Genomic DNA, 26,601 nt, shown 5'->3' with positions numbered 1-26,601 from the left:
ATGCAGAGACTTTGAGGCAGTACAACTCTCATATATGAAAACAAAATCTAAATAGAATTGGTTTTAATGAGGCTTTTTTTTTTCTTTAATAAATGGATTTTCAAGAAAATCTGCTATGCTGGTGGATGCTTGAACTCAACGCTAACACAGGATGTTAAACTGAGTGAGAAACGTGACTCCATTTCACTCTTTTCATATGCACTATCAGTTGCTCAGTGTCTCTAGAGATGACCAGCAGTAACACCATGTCCCAGGAATGGTGTTCAAAAATATGCCACTGTTGGGCCTATAACATTTCCCTTGCTGCTATGGGAATGGCTGTCTTTAAAGAATCCTAATCCTTTAGTCAATGGGGACAGGTACAGATAGTCCCCTGAATCATTTGTGCTGTAATTAACATAAGTAAAATGCTTTCTTTCAGACCACCATCTCTAGAGAAAGCACCAGAACAGAGTGAGACAGCCTGAGGATTAGCAAACAGTGCAAACCAATAGAATGATAATGCCTTTACTATGTCACTATACAGTCTGTGCAACTGGAAGATTTTACTGTCAGGCAGGAACGACTGAGACATCATTTGGAAGAATAACAATTAATGCATTCTAGGTTCCTTTCCTGGAAATGAACCCTCCATGATTTCTTTAAGTTTCCATGAAAAATTGAACAACTCAAACCAGAAGCCCTACGCCTTCACATGCTTCATCAAAGATCATTCGGGATCAAGTTCTGCAGTCTTAATTTTGCTTTAAAGGTCTGAAATTAAACTTTGAATAAATAGATCTTGTGGTAAAAAATAATAATAATAAAAGACTGAGATAGCAGTGATGAAGGCAAGATGCACAGAAATGACTTAAACAGGAAGACCAGATACGCAGCAAAAGCTATTTACTATAAGATTACACAAGATTTGTTTATCTTCTATTCTCTAGAGTTCAGAGGTAAAAAGGTGATTTCAAAACAAGCTCTGTTTTAATCCGTAATGCCAATCCTGCACTACAAAATAAATATCCAAGAGTATTAAAGAGTAGTTTATTTAACAGGCAACTTAGAACCATTTAGTGGACACTGTATGTACAAGAACATTCCTGCTCCTTTGGCTACGTAGATCCTTCAGCCAGAACAGGGGACAGGCTTAAATGAATTAGCGATAGCAGCATTTTAATATCTTCATCTGCTAATGGATGAAGTAGTCAAGCTGCCCAGCTGAGAATGGAGCATAACAGTGCAGGTGACATCGCACTGGTGTCATAGCAGACTGTTCTCCACTCTTGATCTTTCAGCTTGCCTGGATATTTCAGAGGCTCTGTTTGGATTCTAAAGGGAAGTTTTACTGACTGTCAGTTTTACCTTGGATGTTGGAAGAGGAGAAAAATTCAGAGGTACTCCCTAAACACGACTCCCAATGCCTGAAGCACTGTTTATGGAACATGCATCTAAGACATGGAAGGCTTTATTTGATAATAAGAGATCTGGACTGCTGAATGACTGCGAAGACAGTTTCTTTTATTGAATCAAACCCTAAGGTGATCGTATTTTTAGTATAACAATGAACCAATTTATCCCTGCTGGGTTATGGGAATTTTCTTTTTTATGGTACCATATACACTGCATCTGGCCCACAAGAGCATTAAAAGAGATGTAAACAAATTGCTATATGTTAAAAACACAGTCTGAGAAACAAATAAAGCCAAGAACTGCCCCTCCCAGAATAATGACATTGCCATGCAGCTTTAACACTCGAGGACCAAGTCTAAAAACAGGAACTACCCTGAAACCTTCTTGAGCGGGCAAGACATTTTGGCCAAACAAATTCCTGTTGTGTCATCAGCACTGGAAGCATTGCACATCACTAGCAAGAAAGAGCTATGTTGAGAAACATGAATCACAACAGCCATAAGATCCCAGTTTGTTATTCCAATCTGATGTTTGTCAGACATATAAAAAACGTCAATTTATCAGCACTTCTTGCACAGGGAAGAGCTGAAGCAGACTCTAAATTAACACTGCCTATTAGCTAAAACTACTACATCTTTATATCCCAGCCTGAGCAGCCACAGCTGAAAGGTCTGCAAGGTAGAAGCAGAACTTACCTTGGAGGTGTATGTATGTCCATCGGAGCCGCAGACAGGGCTGGCATGCATGGTGGGGCATGGCTTGCATTTCACCATGTTAGCTGGTCCAGCCCAGTGCTTCTGGGCTAAGCTTCCTTTCTTTTGTCGAATGCTGTAAAGCAAAGAGACATCAGGATTTTTTAACACGCTCCTGTGAAACAGAAGAATGAAAGCTTCTCTGAAGAAAGCATAGCATGATTTTCAACACAGCATTCATTTGAATCAAGTAAATTAAATATAGCTCCTAACAATGCTTCTTAAACACGGCATATTCTTGCAGACAACCTGAAAGTCAAATTGTTATGCACTATTAGACTAACAGTGCTTGGCAGATTCATTCTGATATCTCCAAACAACTTCACTTCTGCATACAGCATTTTGTTAAACCACACTGTGCTCCCTGTGAACCATACAAGCACTGCTAAAGCAGGTAGGCTTTTCATTGAGTTGCCAAATTCAAGCCTATAACTTACAGCCAAGGCAGCTCCATAGATGCCTAACACTTCTTTTCAGGGAACAGAAAATTATTCTAAGCATTTATGAAAACAAATTATTGTTAAGGTTGAGTTCAGATTAAAAGCAATTGGGAACAATTTGAGAACAAAACTGTTTCAAAAAGATTACTTTATGGTTATAAAAATGTACAGAAAGATAGAAATCAAATAACTTTGTACATGCAGTAGCATTCTTAATATCTCAGCTTCTGTACAGCTGCTATGCTCAGATCAATGGCAGTGCCACCAGGAATACCAGAGTGACAGAGAGCATCTCCAATTCTACACAAGCATTTGTACCACAATCTACTTGATTACCACATTAAAAATGAGTATGAGACGACGTCTGCTTCAAAAACGACTGAAAACCACTCGGAATTGATTCTGATTAATGGCCCATTTTCCCATATTAATGGACTACTTGGCTGATGCGCCATTTACTAATTATCATCAGTGTACTGTTGTAAGCTGATTAAAGTTTGCTTTATAAAGCACAAGCCAAAGTTGCAATACAGATACACTTTGGCCATGAGCACTCGTCCCTCACTTGAAAACATTCAAAAGGAAAGGGAAAGCATTGCATCAACTGTGCTGGAGACTTAAGAAACATAACTGCCATCTGTTCCTATACTACATTTAAAAAACAATAAAATACAATGATTCAGCTAGAAATCTATTTCAATGCACTGCTGAATAACCTTATCACAGTTTTAGAAAAATATATACGGATATTTTAAAGCAATTTCAGCGCAGCTTGCAATTTGCAACACAATACTGACTGATGTAATGACACATTCAGTTGCTAAAATAATACAAATTCTATTCTTTCATCTCGGTTCAAGTTTTCTCCTCGCCTAACCTTTGTCACAGAGATGACTAGTTCTGTAAAAATTACATCCACGGAAGGAACCCAATCATGATATCACAAACTATGAAAATAGAAGCAAAAGTATTAAAGACTAAATTCCCTTGTTATTTTGAAGTTGTTTTCTTAATCCGCAGAGCACCATCCCTCCTTCAGATGCACTGTGCCTTGCTAAGTTACCAGGGCATCACATGCTGAACACCAGGGTTCAGGTTGCTTAGCTCTAAAACCAGACACATTCTGTGATACTGGGGATGTACAAACCACTTCTTTAGTTTTTCTAGTAGTAATTCTGACTTCTCTGTAGTCCCCTTGCCTCCAACAGTGCCCCTTCACTAAGAGTCAAAATATGTTTGGATGTAGTAAGGGACACTGAGCAGTCAGTGGAGATAGAGGACACAAAGTACTGCTCTCCCTTTGGGGCCTTTGATTGCCACAATCTCAAAAGAAAAGTCTTTCTTTTGAGCAATTTCACATAAAATTTAGGTCATAAAAAAAGCAGTTAAGAAATGCTAAACTTCAAACATCTTGTAATGCTGTAATCATAGAAAGGCCTGTGTTGAAAAGGACCATAACAATCATCTAGTTCATCCTCCCTGCTATGTGTAGGGTTACCAACCAGCAGACCAGGCTGCCCAGAGCCACATCCAGCCTGGCTTTATGATGGAAAGTACAGTGACAGTAATGGGATGGCATGATCCTAAGCTGCAGCAAATGAGGAGAAGCCTCTGTGCATCAGCCACAGGCACAGAAACAAAAGAAGAAAAACTGTTTACCTTTGGAAAGTCTCAGGTACACAGGGATCCCCTGGGAGATACCCTCACCTCCACTGCCAACCCTTATATAAGGGCGGGGAAGGGGTGGATGCTGGCTCCACCCCTTCCAGTCACTCATTGGTATTACATGCACCTGGGCTGGCCCTGCCTTCCCACCAGGTGCTCCATCACTGCTTTACGCCTCCATAGCATTTCTGCTACAGACTGTCAAAGCCATTAACCACAAAACATCCAGGATGAAGATGAGTGACTGAACTAACAAGTACCTCATCAAAATTAAATGCAGATTGAAGTTCTTAACTAAACTGACATCACTCAAAGCCTCAAGGCCTTGTGATTTGTTAGACAAGCCTAAAACACATTACACAGCATTTGTGGGCCAAGGTACATCCATTACACCCTTCAAAGAAATGCCTGCTCCATGAAGCTCAGCCCATCCTGTATAGAACTACAGCCTCCACTTCCCAGCTCCTGCTTTTACCACTTCAGCCTTGGTACTACAAAGCCAGTGTTTACTACAAGATCTTTAGAGAGCCAGACATGTTTCCCACTCTTCCATCCTCACTTAAAATAATAGCACAGAAGTAATTAACAGCTGTCCAGTTTGATTTATTGCAGCAAATAATAAAATCTAGCCTTTTCCAACACTTTATTGAGAATAAAGAGAACAAATTCAACCTCAGGGCTAAGCTCTGTTCCTGTCCTGAAGTCAATGGTGAGCTATGCAAGTGACTGCTAACCCTTATCACATCCCCTAATTACAATGGCATCACCTGGACTTGAAGCACTTCATTTACAGACCTGGAAGGGCACAGCACTGCTCCTCCCCATTTCATAATCAGAATCTTCTTTTGATATTAAGAGGAAACTTATTCTCTCAAAACAAAGGAGTACTTAATAACAAGAAGAATTCACAGTGGCATATGTCCCAAAGCATTTTGTTCCTCCCAAAGGAAAAACTCAAGTTAGCAAGGTTAGCAGCAAGAGATTGCTGCAAGAAATCTGCAATGATTGCTACCACCTGTGCTTGTGATTTAGTTGGCAGTGCAGCCCAGTGGCCATTTTGGTTGCAAGAAACAGTTTTGGTTTCGAAAGTTTATAAAGCCTCCATCTTTATTGTTTTAAAGCTACAGTTCTGCCAAAAACATCAGCACAAAACATCACCGTATTTGAAGAAAGCCACAAATTGTTTTTTTCAGCTTGGTTGAGTAAGCAATAGTTGAATGTTTTCAGTGGATGCCCAGATCTCCCTCCTCGCCTTCAATGCCAAACACACAGGTAAGCAGCCATGTCCAAGAGAAGGTCATTTTCTTCTGCTTGTTTTGTTGTTGTTTTATTCCTGGAGTGCCATTTTGAGAGGCAGGATAAGAGCTCTGGAAGCTGTTTAAGCCTCTAACCCCTAACAACACATCAAACAGCCAAACAAACAAATTAAAACCTAGACAAGAACGTTGGCTGCCACACGCAGACAGCCTGCAAATCCCTTCTCAATGGAAGGGCACATTCACACACTCCGGGAGCATGTTTTGCTATGCTAATCAGCTTGTTTTAGAGTAAATATGTCAGGAGCAAGGCAGGCCAAAACAAATTAAACCCTGGTTGTTTGGGTTTGTTTTGTTCTTTCTGACAACTTAACCAACTTTAATCCCGCTTCATGACTCAGAGTTGAAAAGATCCACTACAAATCACTGGAAAGTAACCACTATGCAGAGAAAACAAATCAGGAGCCAAAGTCCACCGTGTTTCTAAGAACAACCAAACCAAGCATTTTTCATCCTCTAGAAGGTTGATGTGATTGTATTGCCCGAGCTTTAATATGAACAGAAAAGCACTGCCTGCCTTCACTTTTCAGGCTGATGAACTGAAAAATATAAGATTTAAGGAGCAGTTAAGCTTTACAGAACTTAGTATCTAAAAATTTTACTGCATAAAGAATTTTTAGCATCTGAAAACACTCATGCTTCAGCACAAGGAGAACATAGATTGACTCAGCTCCATTACTCGCTATATAGACATAATGCTTACCACATGCTGTGAAAATTTAGGGGAACCGCATCTGCTTTGCTCACGCAGGAAGATGAAATGTGCAGTAAACCTTCCAGACACACTCATTCCATCCCAGACAGACACACTACTCAGACTTCCCCTAAACCACAAAGCCTACACTACAACCCCAAACTCTAAACTGGTCATCTAAACTCAAACTTCTGCTGCAGAAAAGATCAGAAGCTCAGGAAAGCTGACTCCACCCAGCACTTATTGCTTCCAGGTGAGCCTGGGGAGTTAGAAGCCAAGCCCTAATTACAGCTGAATTGTGCAGCTGGCAGCCCTGTTAATCCTGGAGCCCAGTCACACCTGGCAGGCAGTAGCAGCTGTGCAACTCTTGTTGCTGGGACAGTCTGCTAGAGAACACTGAGCTTTGGGTTACAGTTTTGAAAGTAATGTTACAAAAAGCTGGATTCCTGACTAATAGAGCTGCTTATGGTTCTCATTTTTGCCTGCAACAACTCTTAGTGTGTATGGATAGGAAAAGCCCTTGGCCAGGCCATGACCAAAATGGAGGCTGTTGCTCAAAAGGTTTTTCTAAGGGAGCCTGCTTTGAGTCAGGAAACATTTCACGTTTTATCATCATTTAATTTGCATTTACTTACATTTACTTTTGCACTTCAAGCAGGCTGCAGCACCATGAATATTCTCAAATTTCTTTGCCATGAAATATCCAGGGAAAATTCAATTTTGACATAATATTTTTATAGGGAATATTTTGTCTTTTAAGGTCATGCTCAGGAAGGGATCAACAAACTGCAGTATGGTTAAGCAAAAGGATAAGGAGATTTTCACCACACCCTTCAAATTGTGGCACTAAGTTCATTTTCTTATCATTTACTGAACTAATTCATAGACTTGGATTCATTTATTTGAGAAGGCAACGATCTCATAGCCCTGTATCTCATTTCTCCTGTTGATGGATTACAGGTGTGCTGGATGTTGCAGGGTATAACTATGCAACATATAAAGAGATGAAGTGAAAGGTAGTGCCTTATAGATTTGATACAGTGTATCTCAATTTAGGATATCACTTTTTAATTGTGAGTCCAAAGTTTTTAAGAGAAAAGGAGCATCTTGTGTTTTAGTAAGCTGCATGTTTTAGCTACACAAGCTAATGACGGCAAGTCAGAATGAAGTCAGAAATTTTAAGATGGCAAAGTATATCAATTTTTGTGCTTCAATAAATGTGTCATTTCACTGCCAGCTAAAAACAGCCAAAATATCAACAGATTATACAAGCAAGACCGATTCTGTGCTTTTATGTAATTACATTTGATCTTCCAAGTGCAAATTCAATTCCAGCTGTCAATGAACTTTAATATTAATAAAGAAATAAAATGCACAAAATTTCATGCTTTTCATCCAGAATGCCTCACACCATTGTAGCTATACTTCTTCTCTCATATTTTTCATACAAATATAAAGTTTAAAGTGGAGCTTATTTACTAAATCTGCAAAACTTGCTTCTTTTTTTCACAATATTATGTTACTCCTGTTTAAGAGTGGTTATTCCCAGAGGCACGTACAACATATTAGCAGGTAAAATAGTGATGATTTTAGTCCACTTATAAATCAGGCTCCCTTGAGCGTGGGCTGGCAGGGTTTTATTTTGAAAGCGCTGCCAAAGTTTTGGGTGGAAGGAGATGGTAGATAAAAAGTTCTTCATTTGGACTTTAAAATCATAGAATCACAGAGTAGCCGAGTTGCAAAGGATCACAATGCTCATCTCATTTCAACCCCCTTGCTATGTGCAGGGTCGCCAACCACCAGACCAGGCTGCCCAGAGCCACAGTCAGCCTGATTTTATTGGACAAGAAAAATACACTTCTTTACACAGAGGAGTTTTTGTTAAATGAATTTTCAAAGGTCAGCTGCAAATAACAGTGTAAAATTTCTCAAGGAAAAATAAACAAGTAACACAGTTTCTTCTAACAGAAAGTGTCAGGTAAATGAAATAGAGAGATTGGTGCTGTCTCTACTGATTCTTGAAGTCACTGTTTGTGTTGCTACACAAGCAAAGAATTTGGCTCAGTACATGTCCACATCACTCACAATGCTCACCTCTCTGTTTCTGCTTCCTTCAGTAATACAGCTAATTATTTCTGTTCCTATCTGAATAATATTAAGCTAGACCAGATTTATTTATTTATTCATTTATTTATTTTTTTTTTTACTAAAAAGGCCTTAATTAGAAAATATCAACTGGACAAAACCCAATTATATCATGGTGATTAATTGGAATTACTGAATGTTACATGACATTGCCACTGGACGTCTACATGGTGTGCCAGCTTATCACAAGTGTAATGCATGCGGATGCCCCATCCCTGCAGGCACTCAGGGGTAGGTTGGATGTGGCTCTGGGCAGCCTGGTCTGGTGGCTGGTGACCCTGAACACAGCAGGGGGGTTGAACTGAGATATCATTGTGGTCCTTATCAACCCGGGCCATTCTGTGATTCTCCTCATAACCTTTGTGTGACCAGGAGTTACGGCCATGGAGACGGTTCTCAAAATTTGGATTCCCTTTATCTTTCTTTCTTAGACCTCACATCAATGGTATCCATGCCATACAATGATGCCATACATGACATACAACCACATACTGTAATAGACTTAAAATTGTCAGTGCCAATTATTTGTGATTTCTGAGAAGCTGGAAGAAGCTCTAACAGAGCACACTCACATGGTTTCCTGAAGCTTGAGCAATTCACTGTTGAGTTTAAAATGTACTCCCTGTACCTTCCCTATGCCTTGTGCACAGTTTGTTCTTGTCTCCCTGAAGGACATTTATCACAGTAAAGATAAACCCCGTAGTGTCTGGCTATTTCTGCCTTTCCTTTGTATAAGCTGTTTCTCTTGTTCTTGAGGAAAAGAATGGCAGAGCTGAAATTTGCTAGCTTAAATGGCAGCGCTCTCTTTGCTCTTTGTATCTTTTCTCTGTTCTGTTTATTGGAGTTAAGAGTTTGGCCTCATTTCTACAGCTTTAGATATTTGTGCAAGATCTGTATACACCCTGATCCACAACCAAATTCCCCTTGTATTCAACATATACAAATAAAGCAAGCTACCCTCATTACCTGAAAAAAATGTGACTAAGCTTTTGAATTAGATGTAATCTCCTTTTTTAAATACAAATGTTGCAAAATGAGAATGGACATATGCATAGAGTCATTTTTCTACTTGGCACTTGCACTTTCGTATAGAAATAATCACAACATCTAGGGATGCCATGGCTTTTCACAGTCATCCTGTTGGACTCAGAGGCCACTGCTTTCCTTGATTTCATCATTCAAAGAAATAATTTCTATCTGATTGTACTAAGGCTCTTGATTACTTTTTCTTACTGCCTTTGTATCTCCCAGACATGGGTGTTTCCCTGGTAGATGTGAGAATATTCTTAATGGGTTGGTGGTGACTGAGTGCCTTTTTGGCAAAGCAGAATGAGGTTTATGTGAAACTTTCTTTTGCAGTAAACAGGAGGTTAACTTGCTTCCTGTGCTTTCAAACAGTGACAGCAATGAGATTATATCAGGAATTAAGTCTGCCCATTGCTGGAGAGCACCAGGAGCCATCGGAATTATTCAGACAGAGGGCTGTACTTGGAAGACAGAATTGGTGATGAAAAGTTTAGGGACAATCCCATCTGTTGAGATGAAAGTGTATCTGTAGGAGAAGCATCATTCTGATGAAATGCAAAACAGATATTTCCAGAGGAAGAATCCAAGAAGGTATAAGGAAGAGTCAAGCTTTTCCTTCTAACCACAAGTAAGAAAGCAGTATAAAGTTAAGCACAGAGGAAGCAATGCGCTGGGAGGAACATGTCAGCTACACATAGGGAGGGATGACCGCTTTGTTATAGCAAGACATTTTGCAAGAAAAAGTCCTGACATGTTTTGCAGGTGAAAAACCCTGAAGATTTTTTCATTCATCCTTCCAGGCCCAGCGAGCAACCAACTCTTGAAAGAGATCAAAGGATCTTGCAGCCCAGGGTGCTCAAGGTTGTTGGTTCTGCAAGATGAAGGAATTTTTATTCTTGGCAGTTATTAGAGGATCAGAGAATTTGGGAAGGCTGACATAGATTCAAAGGTCCAAAAGGGCCAGAAAAACCACAGCCTGTTAGGCTGACTGCTGCATGCAATGCTGTCACTGGATCTGTGAGAAGCCTCCTGTCTGCAGCTGCTTCAGGAAAGCCCTTCAGACAGCAGCAAGGTCTGTGTCTAGACAGCTTTAATGTGGCATTTAAATAGGGACAGTGTTAAAAGGTCAAGACAGGTGGTTCTGCACAGCATCAGGACTGGTCAGTACTTGCATCCTTGTGAGATGTTAGTACATGGCCTTACTTGTTCCTGCATTAAAAATTGTGAGATTAAGTAGTTATTAAGGTCATTAAGAGCTGTATGTGGATTTCTGTCTTTAAGCATTTTAATACATAAAAAAGTTGTTTAAAAAGTCCCCTGCCTTCTTGGCTAACAGATTATTTGGTCCACAGGCAATTTCATTTTTAATCTCAATTTTTAATGATTTGCAACTTTTTACCTAATCCATGTGTTCCACAGCTGCACAGATATGGAAGCTGGAAGGCACTCAAAGGAACAGAAATAAAACAAGAAATCCACACAAACATATAATGCTGGTGTTTTTAAAGTCATTTTCATCTCTGGAATAAATAACACAGCTTCTAAACTCTGCCTCTGTTCTCATGAATTTTCATAAGAAAATTATTTTCCTTTACATCGTTATTTTTATACTAACATTAAAAGGATTTTCAGACACCAAACTATGTAAAAATGAAATGAAGTGCTTTGAATTCCAAGAGGAGGAGGGGACATAGCAGGAAGTTCATAATTAAAGCTGGAATCTTCTCTACCTCTCCTCGGTTAGCAGGAATCTTCAGCAGCCACTTCTGAACCCTGGATTCTTCACGCTGTGTGTAGCCCTGGTACTTTGCACAGTGTGCTTAGAGTTGAAGCATGCAGCAGATTTAGTATCTTTTTGGCACTGACTTTCTTTGACAGCCTATGTGGGTTTTCTTCCCTGCTACTAGGAAAGAACACTTTCTAAGAGGATGCGGTACCATTTCTCTGCCCAGTGTGTGATTATTTTGATATTAAAATATTGTATTGATCAAGTCTGCCTCCTTCTGCTGGTGGATCTTGCCAAGATCTCTGAGGGAGCTGAACGGCTGATGGCATGTGAGATTAATCTTAGTTGTCACATTTGGTTGGGAAGAAAAGCTAATCCTTCCTCACTGTGTCATATTTCATTCAATTAGACACCTCCAACATTGTTTGCACCAAATCTGAAGAGCAGTTGCTTTCCACCATTTCTCTCCCACTGCTCATGTTTCAAGTTACAGTGGTGGGCGAGCAGAAAGGTGCAAGTAACTTAGGAAGGCTAAAATTCATGGCAGGTTTCTTGGCAGCATTTGACTGCTGAATGTCCCAGAGATCCCAGACACGCAGGCTTTAACACTGTCCTCTTTCTAGGCCAAGTGCAGGAGACCAAAAAGTCTAACATCATCAGACCCCAAAGTCTTGCATCTCTGCATACATTGCTAGTTGTCAGACCCACTCCAGGATCTGTATCAGCTCTGTGTCTTTCATTGCAGTTTATGACTTGGCTTTATTTTTTAGCAATGGTAGTAGTTCAGTCACAGGCAGCATATACCTCCACACCAAACAGTCCTACTGCCCAAAGAGCCTGAGAGTGGGGGTGGGATTCTTTTTCTTTCCTGAATCATAAAGGTTCCAAAATCTTGTTGTCACTTTGCAACTACAGGGGGAAAATCAATGACATTCTTCCGCCCATCCCTTCTCTCCCCCCCCCCCCCAACCTCCACATGAAGCATCTTTAGACAGCTCAGCTGTGTGTTCTGCTTCATTATGTTGATTCTGCTTTTCCTAAGGCAAAGAACATGCAATCCTCACCAAAATTGACATGTTGCTGATAGGGATGAGAAAGTAAATGCATTTTAAAAATATAGTAATATTCTTTGCCCTTAAGGCACGAAACCAAATGTTTCTTTTTAAAAATGACTGCATTGTACTTCTGTTGTGTGAATACTTGCTAACAGTGTAACAAACAATCAGTTACAAGCTGTGCTAGCAAAATATTTGCCCCTTCTGACACATTTTATTATGAGAGAGGCTTATTAAATTCACAAGAAGCCTACAGCAGATTAAACTCTTGAGGATTTTTACAATTAGCATACATTACCTAATATTTCATATATGGTTTTTGAATAGAATTGGCCTGTCAAACAACAGCCAATTAGAAAGAAAAAAATCAATCCCACAGCCACCTCCAGAGTGTAGTCAAAATCCACTATTCAAGGTCGGTTCAGAAAATCACCAGAATGCAGTTTCCTATGTCAGAATAAAATGAACGTTAGTGAAATGTATGCTAACCAAACCAGTTATAAATATTATAAGGAGCTGGGTAATTTTAAAATCCCATCCTTCTTAGCATCTAAATAGGCTAATGCTCCTGTTGCTTATTCAGCACTGCGGATTTGCAGAGCTCTGTACTATGAATGTCTAAAAATTCTGCTGAATTTCTCAACGTATTCAGTGCTCTCTGTCTGGTTCTTTGATGGTGGAGATTGAACACATAATATCTTCATCATTCCCAGCTTCTCAAATGAGGCCATCAAGAACATTACCCATCTTATGCCAGACTGTATCTTAATGAAAGGCGACTAGAGCTTCAGGAAAGTCCCAAACCAATAGAAAGAATTTACATAATCATATTAATTTATGATACTAAATGCACATGATCCAGTCTAGGGACAGCACGTGCCAAAACACACCTTTAGGTAAAGTTTGAAGATGAACACAATTGACATACTTGCAGAAACTGTGAGATACACATTTCATGAGCTACTTCTACTGAGTTATTAATGCTTTCTCTTTACTGTGACCTTAAACCATGAAGCCTATCAACCATGCATTACAACCATCCATTCTTCCTGTGTTCCTCAAATATTTAACTCCAAAGGTTCCTGTACCCATGGGGGCTCAGGCTGCCATTAAGTTGCAATGTAGACATATATTTACCCATGAAAGTTTCAGCATTTTGTAGCAGATTTCTCAACAGCATACTATATCATCTGAGTCTCAAACAGTGATATAGTTAGATATATAGCATTACATTAGCTGGTACTTATACGGGTTTTGTACAAAAATTTAAGAATATTTAAATATTAATTGCTAATTTATTTAAGAGGAATCAGTTTAGTGATGATTATGTTGTTGGCTGGAAATGTGCCACTTTACTTTGAATCACTCCTTCCCACCTAAATTTCACTTCAGCATGTATTTCCCTCTGTTTGTCTTGCTGTGATCCAACACACATCAATGTAATTTCCACTCTGATTTTGTACCCATCTGTCCTTTGTGACTTAACTTTTGAGAGACCAATGGACTGAGCAAGGGTCCACATTTCTTCACATCTACCATTTCATTTGGTTTAATACTGACGTAACAGTCTCCATAAGAAATGGCTGCTCTTGAGCACATTTCTTTCTGTACTAAGCTCCCATTTCTGAGCACTCAGATTTCACAACAGCTTATCTCCATTGTCCTCATACTAAGTATTGAATCCTTGTACCCTACTCTTGTTCTTTCTTCCCACGATTTTCTGTGCTGCCCTGGGAGAAAGCTAAGGACTGCACTCATATTTTTTGGTAGTACTTTTTTCCCCAATGTTCTTGCATTTCCTCATAGAGAACTTTCATTTCAACATCTCCTGGCTGTCATTTGCCTTCTGCCTTGCACACTCTGCCACTCTCCTCCAGCCCTATTTTCTTAAGATCTGGCTGACTTGTTTAAGGAGAATTTGATAAAATTGTTAACAATTGTAGTGCTCTTTCCTACTCACTCTTTCATTTAACCATTTTTATTCCAGTCCTTCAGCCTAACTGCCCTGCTCTGACCTCCTCCCAGCTGATCTCCTTTTCCTTTCACTTTTCCACTCATAGCTCTGAAACTTCCTTCTGCTTCACTAAACCTCAGAAATATGGTCCCTCAGTGAAGAAGTTGTTTCTTCACTTAATCTAAACTATTCTTTCCAACTCTGCTAGGGAGTGTCGTATTAAGTATTATATTCTCTCTAGATGGTCTCTCAGTGTCATTTTGATGCTTCGTCTCTAAGAATCTGCTCTTCTTATCTTTCTGCACTTCTACCTGGGAAGTCTGAGAAGCTCTGTGGGCTCTCTCTGGTTTATTCTTCCATCTATTTTTCCTATTATTATGATTTCTTCTCAGGAGTGCCTTGTCCACATCAGAAGCTCACTATGTCAGAACTAAGCATGGATTTGTTCTTCTCACATTGACTTCTCTATTTTTTAATCAATTTCTCCATCATCACACTTATCACCTGAACTTGTTCTTCAGTAATTTCCCTCCTTTCCCATATGCAAACCTGTGATTTACAATTTACAGTTTACTTCGTCTTGGTCATAATCCTAAGGTGTCGGTGACAAGCCTATACCACACTCAACTGTGAACTGGGCATGGTTGACATTTTAGCACTCATCATATTGCTGATGTGCTGTCGGTGAGTGGGTGAAACTCATTATGAAATGAGTAACTTTCATTGTATTTCACCAAAAACTGGAATATGAGTTTCTGAAAGGATGATGAACCTCAGTTCTACAGGCAGCTGGTTAAAAATAAAGTGAAAAACTTCTGAGCTAACAAAGGAACTAATTAAAACACTCTCAGACGTCTGAGCTCTTTCTTTGCTAAGCTAAAATATTGTTGCAAATGAAAAATTTATACACAGATAAAGCGCAGCAGCTCAAGAAATTAACTATGGATGAGGTGCTAAGTAGGAATGACCACGGTGTAATTCAAATTGTCACCCGTGGGTTTCAGGTAAACTGGATTTGCTAAGACTAGAAAAATCTGTCAAAGGACTTGAGAGAGATTTAAAGCCCAATGATTACTCAGAATAATGGCACACAGCATTAAAACATACAGCAACAAAGAACTGACTAATTTATATAACGAAACTACAAAATGTCCTTTCTGTTCAACATGGACCATCAATTGAAATGCCAACAAGGTACAAAGAAAGGATTTAGAAAGAAGAGGAATGAAAAAGCAAGGGACATACAAGCTTCCTGTACTTCATTCTGTTGAGCCACCATCTGAATAAGGAAACAGACTGGATGCTACGCTGAAAGAGCAGGTTTGTTTTCCTCATGGCATTTTAAACTCTTTTTAACTAACTCTCTTCTCATGGCTTCTTAACTCGTCAAACAAGGGAACTAAAATCTTACATTATGCTTTATTATTGAGTTACAGTAACAAATCTAGCACGTGCAGACACTATTAGTTATTAACTTTATGCATTTGGAAGACACAAAGACAATTCTCTTCAGCAGCTGCATAAAAACAGATGAATACTACAATGACAGTATTGACATAAGCCATAACAAGGCATGCAGTAACAGGGCTTCGGTACAGACAAGGTAGTTTGTGAGGCATAATGCATGGTGTGCTACTGCGAAGTAACTGAGGATTGGAAAGAGCCTTTCTCCCACCAAAGGATGTTAAAAAAGAAAACTCCAACTCAAGCTTAAAGGTTTGTACCATTAAGGTAATTTACAAACAAAAACAGTTCTTAGAGTGATTGCAATCCCAGGCATTCACAAGATTTGTGAGATCTTTTTTTGTGGATGTTGCAGGCCAAGCAGGAGCTCCTTTTAATGTTCTGAAGCATTTGCTTTTCCCAGAAAAGTATGAAGAGAGATAATGATAGAAATTACCTATTTGTCAGTATGCAAAGATAATTCTGAAAAAACCCAACCCTCCAAAACCCTCCAGGAAAGTAAAGATGAGGCAAATTGTGAGCTATTGGGAATGTCTGCTTTGCAATACCAATGTACAAAAGATATTATCTGAGAAAATGGGGAAGAAACAAGACTGGGAATTCATTGTGAATAGTTGGCATTTGACAGATCAGTGAATACCCAGGCCAAGAATTTCATTTTTTCTGAAAACATAATCCAATGAAAACAAGAATCAAAATGTCTCGAGATGCTTTTCCAGGAGCAAAGCCACAGGTTGTCTCTTGAGACCATCATAGAAGAAAACAATGTCTTATTTCTCTAGCTGCAAAAAATAATTGAACACTCAAATCATTTGTGGGTAACTTTATGATACAGACTGTTGACAGTCTTTAGATAAAATGAGTTTGTCATGCCATCAAGACAGGAGGTACTAATTAAATCAGTCTGATTTTACTAACTCCTCAAAGGATGTACAATGGGAAGTCTTGGGAGTGAATTGTGTTTACTCTTCCATTAACAACAGCAGTATAGACTCAGCAGAGCTGGGATCTCAGGTGAATGTCATTATCATCAGGCTACTGAGTTAATTTTGTGTAATTAATTAAATATTCATTTGGTCAGACATGGACTGATACCAATTTGACAATCCGGTGGCTGGGGCAGCATAGGCTAATGAGACGAAATCCTTTCTGTAATTAACATGGAGAGAAAGGAATAGAAACTACAGACTATGAGGGAAAGTTATAAAACATAAACCAATAGCCACTTATCTGAAGAATCAGGAGACACTTCTACCTGAGAAAGAAGGCTTGAATCTCTCTTATACATCCTACATTTGAGGTCTACCCCAACCTACTTCCATTTCTGAGCTAAGACACTTGTCAAAAACTGTTCTGTACATTCCAGAACTGTTTTGTTGAATTGACAGGGAAACCATTTAGTCAGAAATCTCTAGAACGTCTACTCGATACTTACAGCTGAAAAGCCATGATTGTTTTATGCCCATTTCTGTTCCCCCTTTCTCAAAATATGCCAATGTGAGAAAAAAAAACAACGCATCAGCAGGGAGCTTAGCTGTGCAAACTGAGACGACATAGACTGTACAGATAATTCTACAAAATTAAGAATTAATCCATAAACAAAGGGAGCCTATCCACCTTATGGTGCACCACATTCATTAAAAATAAATATTACACTTCTAAGAACTGTATCTAATTGCAATATTTCATTTCATAAAGCTTGCAGTTGCACACTGACTGCAGTACAAGTTATCACTTCCACCTCCTGCCCTCCATTTGCTAGTAAAAGTAGGAAATAAATGCCTGGATTCTGCTAGAAACTTTGCCTTTTCAAATTGAAATCAAATAACATGTATTTATTTACAATGAACCTTTTAAAATGTCATTGTTAAAGCAGAGAACATAAATCCAATAATTGATAGCAAAATGGAGGCTTGATAATTTCCACTTAACTAATCTACAGACCTGCTAGTCTTTCTGCCCCTGCTCCTCCACAACAATTTAAGAGCAGAGCTCTGCAGAATTGTTTCTTGGTAATTACACTTCATTAATGTTACATAATCTATCGTGATATATTTGCTGTTTACTTATTTATTTTAGACAGCTCTACATTATAGCCAGCGAGGTGGCTTAGAATGAATACATAGCCCTTGATAAATGATAGGCAGTCTCATGGACTTCCTATTCACAGCCTTCAGACCATCAGTTCCACCAATCCAAATCCTTCGGGGCTGCAGTCCTGAAGCAATAACTCTTCCTAGTGCTAAGGAGCCATGAAGTGGCTTGTTCTGTGTTAAAATTTGGTCTTTTGACTATTGGCATTGAGAATTTAGCACTGACTTTCACAGCAGATTCCAGGGAAATAAGGGAAATAAGGGAAAGAAGTGAGACAATGAAAGAGAACTTTCTTTTCCTTATTGGTTTCTGAGGTTCAAGTACAACTTCTTTTGAATTATTAGAGAAAGTTTTGCATTGGTGATATGAACTCCTGATTACAAGGCATACTGGTATAGTGTTTCCTTCCTTGAGTCTCTTAAAATATGGTCTGAACTCTAAGAAGTGTGAAATGTTACACAGACATATATAGATTTTTCCCTCCCCACATTTTAAAATACTTGAGATGTTCACAGGAATGACAATGTCATACATTAAAGTATAGTCTAAATCTAGAGGTACAAGCATTATATAAATGCTTCTGGCATTACTCTTTTCTGCCTGAAAAGTTAATAGCACAGCACTACCTTTCCATTACAAATTTATAAGCAGAACAGTAATGTCTGACTAGACATATTCAGAGAAGCAAAACATTTTGGGTTGATTTCCAGCATCATTAGTACTCTCACTGTACAGAGCTTTAAAGAGATTGTACTTCGGTGGCTCATGTCCATAAATAACGTCAGTCATGGTTCACTGGTTGAATTAATCTGATGTAAAAAGACTAAATTGAAAATCTGTAGGTTGAGCTCTTGATGAGTTCTGGCAGAGCTCTAAGAAGGCGATCATAAGCTTATTAATGAAAGCAGAGTGATAGAAATTGAAATATTAAAGAAGCAGGATGTAATAGATTAAAAGTTAATTTTGATAACGCAACTTGTACCAAATAAGAAAATGAATGATTCAAGAAGCTTCTTTTTTTTTTACTGTTTTCATATAGTGCTTCTTTCCAAAGTAAGCTATTAGACAGAACGGCATGGCTTTGAAAGGGATAAAAACCATGAGTCTACCTTTTTGCAACTTCTATAAGCTGTCACCCATGTCTTCATTGCTTATCTATTGCAAACCAATGTGGGAAAGGTTTTAGCAGTAGTTTTAAGCAACATTTGACTCAAAAATGCAAGTCAAAATACTTGCTGATGAATTCCAGATCGTGGTCATGGGTGTGAGTTGATCATTTTTCCATTTGGTGCCGGAGATGATAGAGGACCAATAGGTGCTGAATAAGATGTGAAATTCAGCATGTCTCTGCCGATAAACCTCATCCACCTCTAGATGGGCTGTTTTCCTTCCTGACAGAGTGGAAAGCCATGAACTGTGCACTGCGAGATGCATGAAAGAACTCTGGCGTAAGTGTTTTATGAGCAATAAAGATCAGTGTTTGCTAAGTTTAAAAGTTAATTCTGCATCATATTTAAAACACGACTGTAAAAAGCAGCAAACTGACCAGCATCAAAAGAAACGCGGCATTCTTTAAGATCTACTTCGAAAACTTCATACAAAATATATTGTTTGTAATATTCGCTGCAATTGGACATATAGTGCCATTTATCAAAAGGCAGATTTTAAAATACAGTACATTTAATACATTTTCCAATATAACAGCACGTTGGAAATTGAAGAAAAGCTTTAATAAAACTCTTTTGCTGCAAATAGTCCCAATCTTACAAAAACATGCCTTTTTTTAGCACTAGAAAGACTTTTCTATGGAACACATTCATGTCCTGGGGCTTCTGCAGAAAAACCAGCAATAAATTTAGAATCTCCAGTAAACAGATTACAGTATAAATGGAGAATAATTTTCAGAGCATTGGAGGTCATTTGTAAACATTAAATAATAATTTCTGACTCACTGGAGAACTCAACAGATTGAAGATAGGGAGAAACAGTAAAGCTATACAAATTCATTAAATAGTACAGATTTGCTTCCAGCAATTCTATGGTTAAGATTTTTAGCATGTAGAAAATAGAGAGAGATTAAGTCGAGAAATATGAACTATTGAGATATGATAAACAATATACTGGGCTGTCGTAAACTAAGAAAGACTACTGAATCCAGGTCCTCTGATAATTAATGTAGTCGTAGAGAAAGACAGCCAGCAGCTCAAGATAAATTGAAACCTACAAGGTCTACAAGGTCAGTGGTCAAATATGGTACTGCTGACAGGTATGTTGACAGCTTGTACAGCTGTCCTTTTGTGTCCCACAGCTGAATATAGTTTCCTGTTTGCATTTTAATGATAGCGACGATAATTAAGATACCTTACAGTTGTTTGAATAAGTGTTAAAAATCCAAGAATTGCCCAGCTACTCCATATTCAAAGCTAATATTTTCTTACAGGGCCAGGATACACAGACAGTGATTCCCACTAAACTTTATTTGCTTGCTCATTATTCACGTGTTGTCAACTATCTTGACATTTGCCAAGCAGATGACATTTATACAACTACTATTTTCATTTCTTTCCAGGAGCTTTCCAGACAAAAGAGCCAATGTCTCTCATGCTGTGTATAGCTGACGGTCCAGGTCGGTAGTAAACAAAAGCCACAAGGGAGGTGATGGAGATTTTCACTCAGCCTTCTTCCAGGTAACTCACATACAGCACAGACTGACCTAAAAAATCTCAGTTGGAGCTTGAGACTTTCAGAAGTCTTCCTGGGAAGAAGAGCATCTGGAGGCTAGATTAGCTTTGGATGCTAACTCTTGACAAGCTGCATCAGGAGGACTGTGTATATAATTCTGCAGCCAACAAAACAACCCAGCGAGACAGTAAAACTTTTAAAGATCAAACACAGTATTGCCCTTATTTTATCCTTCATATATTTGTGATTTCCTGCTAGCTTTGTCCTCTATGTATCTGCTGCACAAACACCTATGTTCTCATGTTCACTTCCAGACAGGCCTTTTACACCATCACACACTTAAGTTTCATAGTAGTTAGATCTCAGAGCTCTAAACACATAGTTTACATGTAATGCTTAGTTAGATACATCCTCTTTATGTCAGGCTCCCTCCCCACCCTCCTTCTCTCACAATGCTAAAAAAATGTGCTGCATAGAGAAAAGAAAACTGGGGTATCGGATGTAGAGAAAATCACCTTAGAAAGAACGATCCTGCAGCAAGTTCAATCAAGATGAATATATCTCAAAGTACAATACAGTCAGTGGCAAAAACATTCAATCTGATCTCCGAAACTCTTGAGAAGAAAATAAATTTGGACCAGTAGTGTTGTGGAGTTAAAGCATCTGGATTTGTGTTGGGCTCTTTAAAGTCAGTGGAAGATTTCCAATGAATTCAATAAGCATAGGATTTTACTCTTCTTTCTATTTTATTATTATTTTTTATCAGAGTAACAGCTATTAGCAGAAAAACATGGGATTACAGATATTCTTCTCTAATAGGATTTCTTCAGGAATGAACTTTATAAAGATCAGGTTAAATACAAGCCTCAGTCAGCAAAAAGGAAAAAATACTGGGTTTGGAGATTTCCTGGATGCCTTCAGTGTTTCTGTAGTTTCCTCACTCAGAATGTGGGAGATAAAGTTATGATCTCAGTGCTGAAAACTGTAGGTTCCACAGACTTCATGGATAGCACAGGAATAACAGAGATGAACCTAAGGAATTTACTTTAGTTTAAATTAAGCGTAATGTTTCTATTTGTGGTCAAACAAATGCAAAATGCTATGTAGAAATCCTGGAAAGAGCCAATTCAACATAAATTTACACAAGTCTGGGCTCAAGATCCATTCAGAAATACATAGAACCTGAAAGCCAGAATTATTATTCAGAGTGCTCCATGGAAAGCCCAAATGCAATATGGACTTTCAAACTGCATATATGGTACATGGCCCACAGAAGGAGATTTAAAGCAGGGATGAATGGAACAGGCAGTTAAAGAGGAGATTGATTTAAGAAATTAAGAATAAAGTCTCAATAATCAGTAACTCAGAGGGAATATTACATCTAAGGATGTGTAAAGACTTTAAATATCAAGATGATGAAGTGATAATTTGGGGTTTTATTTCTTTACTGAACTCAGCAGTCAAACCCAATTAGCTCTGTTATGGAGGAAAACAGTCATAAGGAAGCTCTCTTTATGAGGAGCAAAAAGTAAGAACATTTGCTTAGTCTCGCAAAACCAGAGAAGATGATTATTTCAAAATAAATATTGAGGAACCATTTAGGAAAACTCCAGAAATTTTAGCAGTCTTTGAATAAATTTAGGATAAAAATTAGCAGATGTCTAATCAGAAGAACTGATGCTATGGATTCTTCCTGCTGGAGTAGAGGGGCAGTAAATCTTTTCATCTTAAGATAGAACTTGGTAGGCTAATGAAAAAGTTTATATGATACCATTGCAGGACTGAATGGGACTGAACTTAATGAACCAAGAAGTCACTTCTGGTGTGTCTTTATATGCTGCTGAAAGGAGCTATGATGAGGAGGAATATCAGAAAGCAATATTCAGTCTATCCAATAACATTGTCTTTGAATGCACAAAATAAAATATTTACAAATGTTAATTAAAGTGTGAAAGGTAATTGGTTATTTTCTTATTCTGCTCAGTATAATCACTTTCTGATGATAGCAGAGGTATCCAGAGGTATTGGTCTGTTTTTTTAATGAGTGCTCTGATATTGTTCTAAAAGGAGCTACGCAGCAGGAGAATGTCTCAGTGACCCTTGTATTTCCTCTTGTACTTGCAGCATCCTCACAGTAAAGTAGAGCACAGTATGACAGGAGTTGAAGAGTCAAAGACAATGAATGACCTCAGCAGTAAGACATCCACCTCAACAGCCATGTGCTCCGTGACTGTGAATGAAGAAAGTAAAACCCCTGTTGACAGCAGGAACAAGTTCATCTATTCCCATTGCTGAAGCTGACAATGAGGAGGTCTACACTCTCTCAAAGCAATTATTTAAAAGCTGTGTGCTATCTTATATTTTAAAAAGTTATCTTGTCCAATAGGAGACAGTCACCTTGCACCACTCTAATGAGCCCTAAAGCTGATAAAGCATGACTAGCCATGAGTTAACTGTTCTGGGAAGAGAAGCACAGAGTGGCTAATTGGCTTTGTGATGCAGAAAGGCTGTTGGTGACAATCCTCTTGTCAGATGCTGAACGATTTCCACAGGACGTATCTGTGCTCTGCCTGAGCATACTTCAGTAAATTTGCAGTTTTCTGTGGAAGTCTGAAACATCAAAATGCATAATGCAAAACAAGGAAAATGCTTCGGTCTCTCAGTATTTGACTTCTGCTTTAAAGATGAATGCAATACTTAAGAGTCAAGAAAAGTGGAGTTCTCTATATGTAGCCATTCTTTCCAAATGCTGGCTGATGTCCAAAGGTCTTACCTTTACTTGTGTGTGTTGAAATAGTCCAAACTCAACAGTGTATCAAGAGCTGGAGAAAGTCAGAAACCAGCCAAGTAGGTACATGAAGTCGAAGTCTTGTCTGTTGAATGGAGAGGTCATGGACAGCTTCCTCCAGAAAATAATAACCTGGAGGAGCTTTGTACAGAAAGTGCTGGCAGTGAGGCAGTCAGCCTCATGATTCAGAAGAGTTCTCATCTTGTCTGATGAAAGTCAGTCCCTCCACAGACTCCCCATGGTCTCTTCAGTTAAAAGCAATCTATCCTAGGCACAGATGAAACTGAGAAATGGACCACTTGGAGAATGAGACCTACAGTTTAAAGATTATCCTGTTTAGTAGAGTAATAGGTGCTTTTAAAACTAGTGAGTGCTGTGCCAATATTTAAGCATCCTTGGACTGGATCCCAGGTTGTTAAAGATAAGAGGCTGCCCAGGAGGAAATGCTGTTGACCTCTGGGAGTTCATACTTAAATCAAAATTTTCACAATAATAATAATAATAATAATAATATTTAAAAAAAGCTTTAATAGGGAATAAAGGATAGCAGCAGACTCTCACACCGTTCTCCCTTAATATTCAGCGATTCCCTTGAGCATTTGTAGACTGATGGGGCATCATACCACGTGCTTTCTGTCTTATTAATGGGCAACGTAGCCCATATAAGAAAACATTCCTGATTTCCACACAGCTATAACTTCTCTGCTGCAAAATCCAAGGTCTTACATCTGTAACAGAGCCATTCCTGTGATGACAGGCATTCCAGAGATGAAATATTTTACAAAGCTTTCAGATTTTCACCAAAGATTTGTACACATCACTTGCACACCACTGGCACATCACATTAGGAGATGTACTTTGCTCTGACCTCAAAGGCCCCATTCTTTTTTGATTTTCCTGGATTCTCATTTATTTTTCTGGATAAACACCACGAGCTGCAGTTAAACCATACAATGTACCATGAGTGAATAGATACTAGAAAGAATACAAGACTTCACAGAGTAATGCAAAATAATTTGTAAATTACCAAAAAAAGAGGGAGCGAAAAAAGAAAAAAAAAGAAAAAAAAATCCACAGGAAAAAACCCCAAACACTTTCTTCATTCTGTTCACCTCCAAAACTTATACTGATAGAGGATGAAATTAATTCTCCGAGGCTCTGTCTGAGGTACCCTTGGGATACGAAGACTAAATTTTGGCATTTTCCCCTGTACGATATATTTGTTGAAAAAGACCTAATGCGATATGCTGGTTTTTATGAGTGTGTGTTTAATCAAATATTTCTATGTTCTTTCTTCTGAGACAAAAATCTATATGAGTAGATTAGAAAAATCAATGTGCAGCATTAAAGGTGGATAAAATGTTAAAATGTCTTGCATGGAAACATATTTTTTTTTTCAGGGAAAATTAAATTTAATGACTCCAAAGCAGTTTGTAGACAGAAGTAAATATTGTTGCGTTGCTACATGGGAACAAAACCCAACAAATTTGGCATAGTGTGCTTTATTTTTTCTAAAAGAACAGTCAGATGCTTTTACTTTCACTCTGGGCTGAACAGTTGTCTTCTATTCATTCTGAAAATGAGAATCAACAAGAGCCTATTTGGAGCTTACAAGAAAACCACAATTGTGAATTCACCCCAAAACTTAAAAAACCCGACCCAACAGCTTTGGGGATATGAACAATAAATTGGATATTTATGGTGCCCATGGCATACGTTTACTACTTAATCCTCACAATGACTTTATCACTGATAAGTATTATCCTGAATTACTGTGAGGAGTCCCACATCTCATCATTAAAATTACAGATTGATCACTGAGGAGCCTTGTTTCTCCAGGCAGGACTCGGTGTCCCAGAACACAACATTTGGCACAGCACCTACCCAAGATGGATGATTGTAGTGCATCCTGCTTCAGAGACTCTGAAAATAGCTGCACTTTTCATCAGCTAAGGTTTAATTGAGGTTAATTGAAAGAACAGGAATGTTATGGCAAGATTTCTAAACTTTCTACATAATTTTGACTGTTTGGTATCTGCTGGTTTACTAAGAAGTGTCAAGATTTAAACCAAATAGGGGAGAATGGTGTTTATTAGCGAGATACATCCTCTCCTGGCCCACTTCAGCATAAGCTGAAAGAAAAGTAGTGTTGTGAAGAGTAGTTGGAAAAAGTCTTACTTTGCTTTTTGGAACATTTGGAAGTAATAAAAGCTTAGTAGAAAAGTTAATTGGATAGCCTCCATGGAGAAAAGGAAAGCCAAATCATCATGAATAAACTACAGAATAGTCCTGCCCTATTATTGTCTGAGTTCTGTGTCCTACTGTTTGAGAAAATGCCCAGTAAAACACACCCATTAATGCCAACAAATAGACTTGCAGGATTGTGAACAGTGTTACACTTTAAAATTCCCATTGGGAAATGCTTTATTTCCTGAACTGTACTTAAAACACAAATGAACAACAATTATTTTCTGAATCAGCATGAAAATGAAAAGAGAGAAAAAAATAAAGCTATAATCACAGCATGGCTAAACAGGGAACAAACTGGTTATTAGTACATCTAGAGCTAATTAATCATCTCCCAGGTCTGATTCTGTTACAGCACATCATATGGATTGCTCATGCGTTCAGGCTTTGATACACATTACCACATAAATCATTCAGAATTAAATGCCACGAGCTAAGGAACAAGCCCTCCCTCCCTTCGGTCAGGCCATTGGAAATGTGGGAGTCAGGTTTGCAGTGCAGGAAGACATCACCCCCAGAGGAGCACTTGGTGTCGTGCCAGCACCTCGTTAGCATCGAGCAGTGCTGGCAGAGCATGAAAGCAAGAGAAAATACAGTCAAGCACAAGTCAGAGAGCAGATCAAACAGCAGGGTCAGGGTTTACAAGCTCTATTTAGCACATTTTAAAGGGCAAATGTTGGTCTACTGTACAGACATCAAGGAATAGCGCTGTTTAAAATTCCTGCATAGGCACACAAATCTACAAGAAATACCTAAAAGTGCATTTGTTGTTGGCAAAGATTTGTTCTGTAATATTCCCAAGCAGTTTGTGAAAGCAGGTGGGCCACTGACGTTCCTGCAATTAGTAATTTTCAATTAGTAATTTTCTTCCCTTTTGAATTGGATACAACCTGAAGCACACAGCACAGAGCAAAAGCAGTAAAACATGCTCAGTTTCACATATGAGGATCTTCTGCAGGACTTGTTTTTGACAGGGCCTTCCTTAACCAGAAATGGAGTATCAATAGCAGGTATTGTGCAGAAAGACAGGGAGATCTGCCTGCTCACTGTGGCTGAGTGAAGCTGCCAACACTGACATGTTGGTCAGAATAAGGCTTTGATGTGAAATTTAGAAGAACAGATGTTTTATCTGGGAACTTGTCCAGATCTTAAAAAAAG

At 38.6% G+C, this 26,601-nt stretch overlaps 1 protein-coding gene across 2 annotated transcripts in view; it reads right to left on the bottom strand.

Moving 5' to 3' along the window:
* SPOCK1 (SPARC (osteonectin), cwcv and kazal like domains proteoglycan 1) overlaps positions 1-26,601 on the bottom strand; it is a 255,659-nt gene that overhangs the window by 81,506 nt on the left and 147,552 nt on the right. For both annotated transcript variants that reach the window (XM_015875878.2, XM_015875879.2), the window contains one exon: positions 2,091-2,223. In XM_015875878.2, coding sequence (XP_015731364.1) covers positions 2,091-2,223 — 133 coding nt within the window. The remainder of the gene's footprint in view (positions 1-2,090; positions 2,224-26,601) is intronic.

This window comes from Coturnix japonica, chromosome 13 (genome assembly GCF_001577835.2).
Source record: "Coturnix japonica isolate 7356 chromosome 13, Coturnix japonica 2.1, whole genome shotgun sequence".
Taxonomy (NCBI): Eukaryota; Metazoa; Chordata; class Aves; order Galliformes; family Phasianidae; genus Coturnix; species Coturnix japonica.
This window is presented reverse-complemented; position numbering and strand designations above follow the sequence as displayed.